Source organism: Leucoraja erinacea, unplaced genomic scaffold (assembly GCF_028641065.1).
Source record: "Leucoraja erinacea ecotype New England unplaced genomic scaffold, Leri_hhj_1 Leri_549S, whole genome shotgun sequence".
NCBI classification, from domain to species: Eukaryota; Metazoa; Chordata; class Chondrichthyes; order Rajiformes; family Rajidae; genus Leucoraja; species Leucoraja erinaceus.
This window is the reverse complement of record NW_026576453.1, coordinates 56,162-68,518: the sequence shown is the minus strand read 5'-3', so window position 1 is coordinate 68,518 and position 12,357 is coordinate 56,162. Positions and strand designations below refer to the sequence as shown.

The window sequence follows — 12,357 nt, the reverse complement described above, 5'->3', positions numbered from 1 at the left end:
CACCGTCAACCCTTTTAGAATTAATTGCCAGTCCTAATGAAGAACTCAACCATATTATGGTCACTCTTGCCCAAGGGGCCACGCACAACAAGACTGCTAACTAACCCTTCCTCATTACTCAATACCCAGTCTAGAATAGCCTGCTCTCTCGCTGGTTCTGCTACATGTTGGTTTAGAAACCTATCCCGTTCACATTTCAAGAAATCCTCTTCCTCAGCACCCCTGCAAATTTGATTCACCCAATCTATATGTAGATTAAAGTCACCCATTATAACAGTTTTACCTTTGTTGCACGCATTTCTAATTTCCTGGTTGATGCCATCCCCAACTCCACTACTACTGTTAGGTGGCCTGTACATAACACCCACTAGCGTTTTCTGCCCCTTAGTGTTTCGCAGCTCTATCCATATCGATTCCACATCCTCCAAGCTAATGTCCTTCCTTTCCATTGCTTTAATCTCCTCTCTAACCAGCAACGCTACCCCACCTCCTTTTCCTTTCTGTCTATCCCTCCTGAATATTGACTATCCCTGGATGTTCATCTCCCAGCCTTGGTCACCCTGGAGCCATGTCTCCGTGATTCCAACTATATCATAATCATCAATAGCTATCTGCACATTCAACTCATCTATCTTATTACAAATGCTCCTTGCATTGAGACACAAAGCCTTCAGGCTTGTTTTTACAACACTCTTACCCCTTATACAATTATGTTGAAAAGTGGCCCTTTTTGATTTTTGCCCTGGATTTGTCTGCCTGCCCCTTTTACTTTTCACCTTGCTACCTATTGCTTCTACCCCCATTTTACACCCCTCTGTCTCTCTGCTCACACATTTAAGAACCCCACCACCTCTTATTCTCTGTTTATTATTTTTTTCTTCTTTCCCTCCTACATGTTGGGTCTGAGTGCTTCCCTTCTCTGCCTCCTGCCTCACACACTGTCTACTAGCTTTCTCTATTTGAGTCCCTCCCCCCAACCGTTCTAGTTTAAAGTCTCCGCAGTAGCCTTTGCAAATCTCCCCGCCAGGATATTGGTCCCCCTCGGGTTCAAGTGCAACCCATCCTTTTTGTACAGGTCACACCTTCCACAAAAGAGGTCCCAATGATCCAGAAACTTGAATCCCTGCCCTCTGCACCAGTCCTTCAGCCACGCATTTATCCTCCACCTCGCTCCATTGCTACTCTCACTGTCGCGTGGCACAGGCAGTAATCCCGAGATTGTTACATTTGCGGTCCTTCTCCTTAACTCTCCTCCTAACTCCCTAATTTCGCCTTTCAGGACCTCTTCTCTTTTTCTACCTATGTCATTGGTACCTATATGTACCACGACCTCGGGCTTCTCTCCCTCCCATTTCAGGATATCTTGGACACGTTCAGACATATCCTAGACCCTGGCACCAGGGAGGTAAACAACCATCCGGATCTGCCGACTGCATCCACAGAATCGCCTGTCTAACCCCCTAACTATAGAGTCCCCTATTACTAATGCCCTCCTCTTCTTTTCCTTACCCTTCTGAGCAACAGGACTGGTCAAACAGGAGTACTTATTGTCAATGTTTAAGAAGGAACTGCAGATGCTGGAGAATCGAAGGTACACAAAAAAGCTGGAGAAACTCAGCGGGTGCAGCAGCCGTCTGAAGAAGGGTTTAGGCCCGAAACGTTGCCTATTTCCTTTGCTCCATAGATGCTGCTGCACCCGCTGAGTTTCTCCAGCTTTTTTGTGTACTTATTGTCAAGGTGTACAGCCACCGGGGTACTCTCTAGTCCCTGCCTCTGCCCCTTGCCCCTCCTAACCGTGACCCACTTGGCTGCCTCCTGTGGCCTTGGAGTGACCACCTCTCTGTAACTCCTCTCAATGACTTCTTCGCTCTCCATGACCAGACGGAGGTCATTGAGCTGCTGCTCCAGATTCCTGATACGGTCCCTTAGGAGCCCCATCTCGACGCACCTGGCGCAGATGTGGACGTGTGGAAGGTTATCAGATTCTTTGACCTCCCACATCTGACATCCAGAACAGTAAACTGCCCTGGCCGTCATTCTCCCCCTTACCTAGGATACAATACAATACAAAATACAATACAATACAATACAAACTGCTAGAAGAAATCAGCAGTGACCCGTCTCCCCCCTTATCCGCTTCCACCAATCAACGTGTTCCTAAAGCCCACTTGTTTTGAAATGCGAACGGGACGTTGGAACGTTGCAGATTTTGGTTCTTCTCCCTCTGCAACCGCTCCAATGACTCTCGGGCCACTGTAATAAACAAGCCCCGCGCTCGGGTTTTATCCCACCGCTCGGGTGTAGTTCCTCCCTCTGCGACCGCTCCAACGTCTCTCGGGCCTCTGTCATCATCATTCGATGGCAGGTCGGACAGTTTCCTAAACTTTCTCAGCAGAACCGTTGGATTGTCTCAGCCGGCACCACTACCAGACCATTCGCGTCTAGGTGAGCTGCCGCAAATTCAAAAGAGTCAACGCGGATCATAGCCCCCGGACCCGCTAGATTCAACAGTATAACAGAGCATAGTCTCACTCAAACTTTCGCCATCGCTCGGCAATATCGGAATCAAACACGAGCGGGCTCGGCTTTCGACAAGAGTTTGCAATGTCATCAAAATCACTCACAAATAAAAACTGATTAAAAAATAAATTGCGGTAAACTGACGCGGCCTAGACCCGGTTTTCTGACCATGTAAAGAGCTCAATCTTACACAGGTTGAAGCACAAGCATCTTTATTGTTCAGGTCATCATCATCTAAGCAGTACATTACACATTCTCACTACTGCAGCTACTGCCAGGCAGTGGGTGAGTTCTTACACTATAAATGTTATAATTAGGCGGAGTTATAATTACTAAGCATTCTATTTGGTTAACATGCAATAGCCAATCTACACATGTTGTTTTAAAAGAAAGTGTAATCTCGATGTATGTTTTTCCGGTACCCACACCAACACGAAACTCTACAACTATTTCACTTCTAGAGAACTGTGAAATATATTTTTATCCAGGCAAGAATCACATGACATCGGATTTGGTCGCATTGACTTCAACATAAAGTGAGACCTGCCATTCTACATCACCAGGTTTAATTTAAATTTTTTTTTTTTTTTTAATTTAGAAATCTAGCATGCAAGAAGGCCCTTTGGCCCATCAGGTCCATACCGTCAATACCCATTCACGCTAGTTCTATGTTATCCCACTTTCTCATCCACTCCCTACACATTTTTTACACATGCAATTAACCTACAAATCCGCATATCGTGGAGGGAACCCGGAGCACCAGCAGGATACTCATGCGGTCACAGGGAGAACATGCAAACTCTGTATAGACAGCCCTCAAAGTCAGAAGCTGGGTCTGTGGTGCTATGAGGCAGCAGTTCTACCCGCTGCCAGTTATTAAATGTGCGTTGGGTGAAGGCTTCCCTCAGTTATCTGGTGCAAGTGACCAATATCATTAGGACTTATAATTGGACACGTTGAAACACAAGAGATACTCTGGAATTTTCTTCAACACCACCAAAGATTTGCAGGTCAAAGCCTGGCCATGTGCTGGCAGAACAGCACTGGACCAGAGCACGCTAGCCTGAAGGTTATAAAGGAATGGTAATCACAACCCAGCTTGATAGATCCGTTGTCTACCACACTTACGTTTGCAAACAGGTATAGAAATGTGGTTTGATGTTGTAAACAGTACCCTGCTGCACCTATGTATTCGATTGAAATGGCAGATTGAGATCAGCATCACAAAAGGAAAACACGTTTAATTGTCTTCAAGACATTCCTAGACTGTTCATATATTCAATTGCTATCCTGCCTGCCATGTCTTTCTGATATATTCTGCTTTTGAAATTAATTTACACCATTTTAAATGAGGTGGGCTATTCAGCACCCACTGCCTGCTCTGCCATTCAATAAGATCATGGCACATTAGCAGTTTCCTTAATGCAAACTATAAATCATGGAATTAATGTACTAAAACCATATCAACGGGCTTCCTAGAGTAAGGTGTCTCTGTTTCAAGAGCAACGAGTGCTAGGAACTAAGCTTCACACATTAGTAGAACCTTTCATCACAGCCGTGATGTCAGCAAGGACTCTGTAATGGGTCACCCCACAATATATAGGTTAGATTCAGAGCAGCAATACGTGGGCATCCGTGCTGTGGACCATCAGCAACAGAAGAATTGTGCTCCATCACAATGCCAAAGCTCATTAAAAATAAGGCGATGGTCAGAGCGTGCTAAAGAGTGGAAGCAGATTCAGACATAGTTGAGCAATCTTACAGCCAAGTGGTCTTTCCAAAGTTCTGCAGTCCTTCAATGGACAGCTGAGCAAGTGATGGGAAACCTCTCTAATCATCCCACCCGTGATGGTGATTTCAGCGTAGATGTGCAATAGACGAGCCTGAAACACCTACAGCCAGACATGGTGAGAAATTTATCCAACACAATCATTTCCCAGGCTTTCAGCATCAGGAATCAACCGAATACATTCATTCAACACATCCTCAAATAATGGTAAGCAGAATGGTTACTTTTAGTTTAGAGTTATAGGATGGGAACAGGCCCTTCGACTCACCGAGTCCTCACCGACCAGTGATCCCCGCACACTAACACCATCCTACACACACTAGGGACAATTTACAATTATACTTAGCCAATTAACCTACAAAATCTGTACATCTTGGGAGCATGGGAGGAAACCGGAGATCTCGGAGAAAACCCACGCAGGTCATGGGGAGAAGGTACGAACTCTGTACAGACAGCACCCGTAGTTGGGATCAAAACCAAGTCTCCGGAGCTGCAAGCGCTATAAGGCAGCAACTGCCGCCCTGTACTGTACTGTAAAAGATATGAGCTCAGACAATAAACTGGAGAGGGTATGGGCTGTGTAATAATGAAGAACTAGTCACAACTATAGTTTAGCCATTGTGGCACAGCTAGAACACTGATAACTCTACAGCAAGGTAGCTTGTTCCCAGATAAATCTTCAAAGCACAGTCTTTTGATTAATAAATTCTTCATTGTTGATGAAAAACAATAAGGTACATCCAAACTTCTTCCGACACATACACTATAATCTTCATAATATTATCTAAACGGTGGCCGATTGGGAAAGGGGGAGATGCAGCGAGACCTGGGTGTCATGGTACACCAGTCATTGAAGGTAGGCATGCAGGTGCTGCAGGCAGTAAAGAAAGCGAATGGCATGTTGGCTTTCATAGCAAGAGGATTTGAGTATAGGAGCAGGGAGGTTCTACTGCAGTTGTATAGGGTCTTGGTGAGACCACACCTGGAGTATTGCGTGCAGTTTTGGTCACCAAATCTGAGGAAGGACATTATTGCCATAGAGGGAGTGCAAAGAAGGTTCACCAGACTGATTCCTGGGATGTCAGGACTGTCTTATGAAGAAAGACTGGACAGACTTGGTTTATACTCTCTAGAATTTAGGAGATTGAGAGGGGATCTTATAGAAACTTACAAAATTCTTAAGGGGTTGGACAGGCTAGATGCAGGAAGATTGTTCCCGATGTTGGGGAAGTCCAGGACAAGGGGTCACAGCTTAAGGATAAGGGGGAAATCCTTTAAAACCGAGATGAGGAGAACTTTTTTCACACAGAGAGTGGTGAATCTCTGGAACTCTCTGCCACAGAGGGTAGTTGAGGCCAGTTCATTGGCTATATTTAAGAGGGAGTTAGATGTGGCCCTTGTGGCCAAGGGGATCAGAGGGTATGGAGAGAAGGCAGGTACGGGATACTGAGTTGGATGATCAGCCATGATCATATTAAATGGCGGTGCAGGCTTGAAGGGCCGAATGGCCTACTCCTGCACCTAATTTCTATGTTTCTATGTCTATGTTTCATCGAACCCCAGCTTATCGGTACCAAAACCAGAATGGATCATTTCTGGAATATCGGAAGGTAACCCTGAACTAAACGTGTTTCAGAAGAATTTACTCAATTACGGGCTAATAATGGGGAAAAAAGTTCATACTTAAATTCTGGAAAAATGCGCCTACACCAACAATAAAAATGTGGATATCAAATATGTTTGAAACACTACATCTGGAAGAGATGAGATTCCTCTTAGCAGGCAAAGCAGACCACTTCCAAAAGATGTGGTCTATGTTTTTGGAACTATTACAAGCATAAGGTGCAATAGTAATTTTAAAAATAAATAAATAAATAAAAGGTACCAGGATCTGGCAACGGTGGGGTTAAAAAACCCCCCCAACAAAAACAGACTTGGTTGGTAGTCCCCTTTCTGCGGAGTTTAATGTTATAATAGAGCAATTGTTTCTCCTTTCTTTTTCCTTATTTTCTAAGGTCTACTTTCTTTCTTTACTTCCTTCTCTAACTTCTTTTCTAAGGGGCTTTCTTTTCTCAACACTCTCCTGCACCTTCATGACTCTTGTGCACTTTCCTTACTTCCTTTACTTCTATCTTTTTCTTAAAGCTCAAAAAATGAAGCGGTACAAAAAATGTATTAAGACATATGTGTTGTGTAGTATTATAACTTACCGTACTTCTAATAAAAATAAAATTTAAAAAAGAACTCCAGCTTATCGCTTTAAAGGTTAGAGAACTCCTCGTGTCTCCGTTATGCTTCGCATGGTCGAAGGGTAAACCTTCTCCATGCTGATCCCAAACGTAACTGAAAACTAAGCTTCTGAGCAAGAAACTTAGCTCCAAACACACCCTAAAATATGTCATAAATCCCACCCACAATATAACGGGCAGTCTAAAATTTAAAGACACATGCCATCATTAATGACACACAAAACAAGCCAGATGGACATTATGCAAACCAATATTGTGCATCATTTTTATTTTTGTTCCGCTCTTTGGTTCTCAATGTACAGCAGCAAACTGGAGTAACTGTTTGTCTTTTTACTTCAGGATTGGTTTGTTAAAACACCTCTGGGCAAGAAGAGAGCAAAAGCAGCCACGGAATCAGAAAATGATGGAAAAGAGAAAGGCAAAAAAGGAAAGGATGGAAAAAAAGGAAAAGAAGCAAAGAAAAAAGGAAAAAAGAAAAAATAATATTCAGGTGTTACTGAGACAGTAGTTCCTGAATTCTGCATTCGTTATGAGTTGCAAGCATCCTGTATATACATGCGTAGTGAAGTTTTAACATGTAATTGTATTATAATTAAGTTGATTGAAACCATGTAACAATTAATAATATACAAAGCTGTGCGTGAAACTAATTCACTTAATTATTTACCAAATCGGGTGATATTACTTCCTTCAGCAAACGGAATTTTATTTTTAATGGTCTCTGTGGTCAGGAATGGCCCAATTGATCACAAAGATACCAGATTATGAAATGTATATTTTGGTAGCAAGAATAAAAGTTTGTTCCAACAAGAGCTTACCACATGAAACCTGTTATGGATGATGCAAGACACAGGAAATCCACAGAACAATGACATCCTGTGCTTCATTATTTGGTTATATTTAACCAGGCACAACAACATAAGGTGATTGCAAAACAACCCAAAGATCCTTCAAGGATTTATGAAACCACAGGATCAGAATAAGTGATCAGCCCTTTAGGCCACAGGTTGTCAGATATTTCTGCAGTGAGGGTTTTAAATCCTTGTAATTTTGTACCTCAGAGAAAGCAGAATTATTAGATATTGTTTTTATTCAAATCTGATATCATAGAATTTTGTTTGCTCTGGAATCTAATTTGGTTTAGTTCAGAGAAACAGCACAGAAACAGGCCCTTTGGCCCACTGCACCGACCATCGATCCCCGCACATTAATACTATTCGGCACACACTAGGGACAATTTACATTTATACCAAGCTAAATAGCCTACAGACTTGTACACCTTTGGAGTGTGGGATGAAACTGAAAATCTCTGAGAAAACCCACGCAGGTCACAGGGAGAATGTACAAACTCTGCACAGACAGCACCCATAGTCAGGGTGGAACGTGGGTCTCTGGCGCTGTAAGGCAGCAACTACCGCTGCACCACCGTGCCACTCCGTGCACAGTGAAAAAGAGGGAATTGTGAATAATGATGTCGGCTGTAATCCAGCAGGATAGAGGTTAGTTGCAGATAGGGTCGGAGAAGTGGCAGAACATAAAATGGAACAGTATTACAACAGGCCCTTTGGTCCACATACTCTGTGCTGAACATGATGCCAAGACCATTGCTTATCTACCTGCATGAAACCCAAATCCTTCTGTACCCTGCATATCCACAGGCTGGTGAGGTTTAATCTGGAAAAATGTGATTTGTTGGTAGTTCAAATGTAAGGAGAAAGTTCCTGAATTAATCAGGACAGAGTATACAGTAAATGGCAGCAACCTAAGGAACATTTATGTACAGAGGGACCATGGCAGGAATTTGCTTAGAACTCTGAAAGTGACAACATGAGTAGATATGGTTGTAAAGAAGGTAATTGTCTGACATGCTTGCTTTCATCATGAGGGGCATTGACTATAAGAATCAGGAAATCATCGGAAACTAGAAATTTGGTCCGGCCACATTCATAGAATTCTGTGCAGTATAGGCCACCTTGATCATGGCAAAGATGTGGAGGCTCTGAAGAGAGTGCACATCGAACATAGAACAGTACAGCAGAGAAACAGGCCCTTCAGCCCACATTGTCTGTCCTGAACATGGTGCCCAGTTAAAGCAATCTTACCTCCCCGCACATGATCCATTTCCCTTTATACCCTGCATAGCCACATGGTTATCTGAACGCATTTTAAACGCCACTATTGTATCTGCCTCCACCACAACCCTTGGTAATAGGTTCCGGGCCCCCACCACTCTCTGTAAAAAACTCACCCCACACATCTCCACCTCTTTTCCCCCTCTCACCTTATAGCTATGCCCTCTAGTGTTGGACATTTCCATCCTGGGAAAAAGATTCTGACTGTCTCTCCTATCTTTCTGCTTCTTCTTCTACTTCTTCTTCTTCTTGCATATGGCGTGCACAGCCTAAAGTTGTAGAACAACTTGTTCTATTTGATCTTATTTGATTGTGCATGCCGGGTTGATTGCATTCGTCGAAACAGGGCGGACCACGTGCAGGTTGCAATCTTCCACCCCTCTCCCATTTACGACTCTGAGAGTGTATACTTTTATTAGGTCTCCCCTGAACTTGATTCAGAAGGTGTTTACCAGGATGTTGTCTGGTTTTGTGATGGATGAGCAAGAAGGAGAGGCTCGCCAAACTTGGATTATTTGCTATTCAGCACCGGAGGCTAGGTAGGAGATAAACGTTTATGAAATTATGAGCGACATAGACAGGGTAGATAACTTGAATGTTTTTCTCAAGGTGTCAATATCAAATACTAAAGAGCATCCACTTATGGTTAGTGGGGGAAAGTTTAGAAAAAGTTTATCAAGCATGTTTAAGGCAGAGTGTAAGTTCCTGGAATAAGCTTCCTGGGATGCCGGTGAAAGCAGCTTTGGAGGAGTTTGTGGATGCAGCATAGTGCGCTTTTGGCCCACTGTGCTGCGATTTCCGACAGAACGCCGCCACCTATGGCCCTCATTTTTGGCCACCTCACTCAAAGCCCCCCTCCGCCTTACGCGTGTGGACGATTTTTCCCATCGATGAAAAATCAGAGAGATATTAATGTTTTTTTTTAAATTCACCTTTCTCTCTGCTGCCCCTGCTGGAGGGAGGGGGAGGGACTATAAAACAAGGAAGTGGTGTGCCTCACCCAGTCTCTGCAATATTGATGAAGCCAAGGGTCACGTCTCTCTGAGCTCTGAATAAATGTCTACACTTAATGTGGTTTGAAAATGAAAATATGGTTTGCTTGAAGTAAAAAGGCACTGCCTGCAAATGGTTGTTTGGGTGCTTTGGCTTGAAGTTGAAAGGCAACTACACTGCAAATGGTGGCTTGGGTGCTTTGGCTTGAATTTGAAAGGCACTACTTACTGCAAATGGTGACAGGTGCTTTGGCTTGAAGTTGAAAGGCACTACTTACTGCAAATGGTGACTTGGGCGCTTTGGCTTGAAGTTGAAAGACACTACTTACTGCAAATGGTGGCTTGGAGCTTTGGCTTGAAGCTGAAAGGCACAGCAAATGGTGGCTTGGTTGCTTTGGCTTGAGGTTGAAAGGCACTACTTACTGCAAATGGTGACATGAAGTTGAAAGGCACTACTTACTGCAAATGGTGGCTTGGGTGCTTTGGCTTGAAGTTGAAAGGCACTACTTACTGCAAATACTGGCATGCAGTTGAAAGGCACTACTTACTGCAAATGGTGGCACGGGTGCTTTGGCTTGACGTTGAAAGGCACTGCTTACTGCAAATGGTGGCTTGGGTGCTTTGGCTTGAAGTTGAAAGGCACTACTTACTGCAAATGGTGGCTTGGTTGATTTATCTTGAAGTTGAAGCACTTCTTATTGCAAATGGTGGCTTGGGTGCTTTGGCTTGAAGCTGAAAGGCACTAACTGCAAATAGTGGCATGAAGTTGAAAGGCACGACTTACTGCTAATGGTGACGGGCGTTTTGGCTTGAAGTTGAAAGGCACTACTTACTGCAATTGGTGGGGTGGATACATTAGCTTGAATTTGAAAGGCACTACTTAATGCAAATGGTGGCATGAAGTTGAAAGGCACTACTTACTGCAAATGGTGGCTTGCTTACTTTGGCTTGAAGTTGAAATGCACTACTTACTGCCAATTGCGGCTTGGGTGCTTTGGCTTGAAGTTAAAAGGCACTGATGCAAATACACTTACTTACTGTTTGCACTGTATATTGATTTTAGATAAAACGTTACCACTTACGGCTGTGATTTTTGGCCATCTTACTCAGTCCCCCCTTCGCTGAGCAGGTGCAGAGAATTCTTCCCATCAATGAAAAATAAAAGTGTTATTAGTGTTTATAAAATGTTGAGTATCTCTCTCCTGTCAGTCACGCCATGAAAGCCGCACCTTTTCTGGTGGGAGAGGGAGGGGTTATAAAATCCGGAAGTGTGGGTGTGGCTCAGTCTCTGCATGATGGGGAGGGAGAGGTCAAGACTCTCTGAGCTGTGAATCAACTGAACACACTGAATGTCTACTGAACTGTGAGTTTGGTGTTTTGTGTGGTTTTATGGTGGTTTCACCCTGCATGAAATGGTATGAAGCTGCATTTGAATTTGGTGGCCTTGCACCCTGCTTGAAGTGGAATGAAACTGCACTTGAATTGGGTGGCCTTGCATCCTGCTTGAAGTGGTATGAAACTGCACTGAATTTGGTGGCCTTGCACCCTGCTTGAAATGGTAGGAACATGGATTTGAATTTGGTGACCTTGCACCCTGCTTGAAATGGAATTTCAAGGAATAGTCATTAGTCAATTGCCAGCCCACCAGCCGAGAGTGAACTGCCAGCAGATCAGGCTTGAAGGACTGAGCTGCCACCCCACGAACCCATACCAGCACTCCAGAAAGCACCCCCACTGACCACCAATATTGGAATTGGTGGAGAGGTGGAATATTGTGTCGGGGGACCAGCTCTCCCATGTGAACATGGGACCCAACGGGTCCCACTTAGTATAGTATGTACTGTATATGTACATAGAAGAATAGTACACAATGGGAGTAGAAAAAAAGTTCAAAATGCACACATACTCAATAGTCTATTGTAGTTCAGAGCTTATTTGTTGTCGTGTTTAATAGCCTGATGGCTGTAGGGAAGAAGCTGTTCCTGAACCTGGACATTACAGTTTTCAGGCTCCTGTACCTTCTTCCCGATGGCAATAGTGAAATGAGTGTGTGGCCAGGATGGTGTGGGTCTTTGATGATGTAGCTGCCTTTTTGTGGCAGCAACTTCGATAAATCCCTTCGATGGTGGGGAGGTCAAAGCCGGTGATGGACTGGGCAGTGGTCACAACGTTTTGCAGTCTTTTCCGCTCCTGGACGTTCAAGTTGCTGAACCAGACAATGATGTAACCAGTCAGTATGCTCTCTATTGTGCACCTGTAGAAGTTCAGGAGAATCCTCTTTGACATGCCAAATCTCCGTAATCTGATTGTGGATGATCAGCCATGATCACATTGAATGGCGGTACGGCTTGAAGGGCCGAATGGCCTACTCCTGCACCTATTGTCTATTGTCTAATATGTTCCATTATTGTCCCTGAAGATGATTTGAAAGATTACCCAGAGATATAATATTGATGCTCTTTTTCAGGTGCTGGTAAGGCCACATCTGGAGAACTGTGGGCAAATTTGTGCCCCATATCTAAGGAGAGATGTGCTGGCTCTGGAGAGGGTCCTGAGGAGGTTTACAAGAATTATTCCAGGAATGAGTGGGTTAGCATATGATGAGCTTTGGACAGCAATGGGCCTCGACTCACTGGAGTTTAGAAGGTTGAGGGGGGACCTCATTGAAACTTACA

The 12,357-nt window shown here is 43.9% G+C and overlaps 1 protein-coding gene across 1 annotated transcript in view; it reads left to right on the top strand.

Annotated features, from left to right (window-relative positions):
* Positions 1–7,370, top strand: part of LOC129694112 (dynein regulatory complex protein 11-like) — a gene marked incomplete at its 5' end in the record, with an annotated part of 37,115 nt that extends 29,745 nt beyond the window's left edge. The window contains one exon of the mRNA XM_055630834.1: positions 6,898–7,370. Within this exon, the coding sequence (XP_055486809.1) occupies positions 6,898–7,041 (144 nt within the window). The remainder of the gene's footprint in view (positions 1–6,897) is intronic.
* Between the last annotated feature and the right edge of the window lie 4,987 nt (positions 7,371–12,357).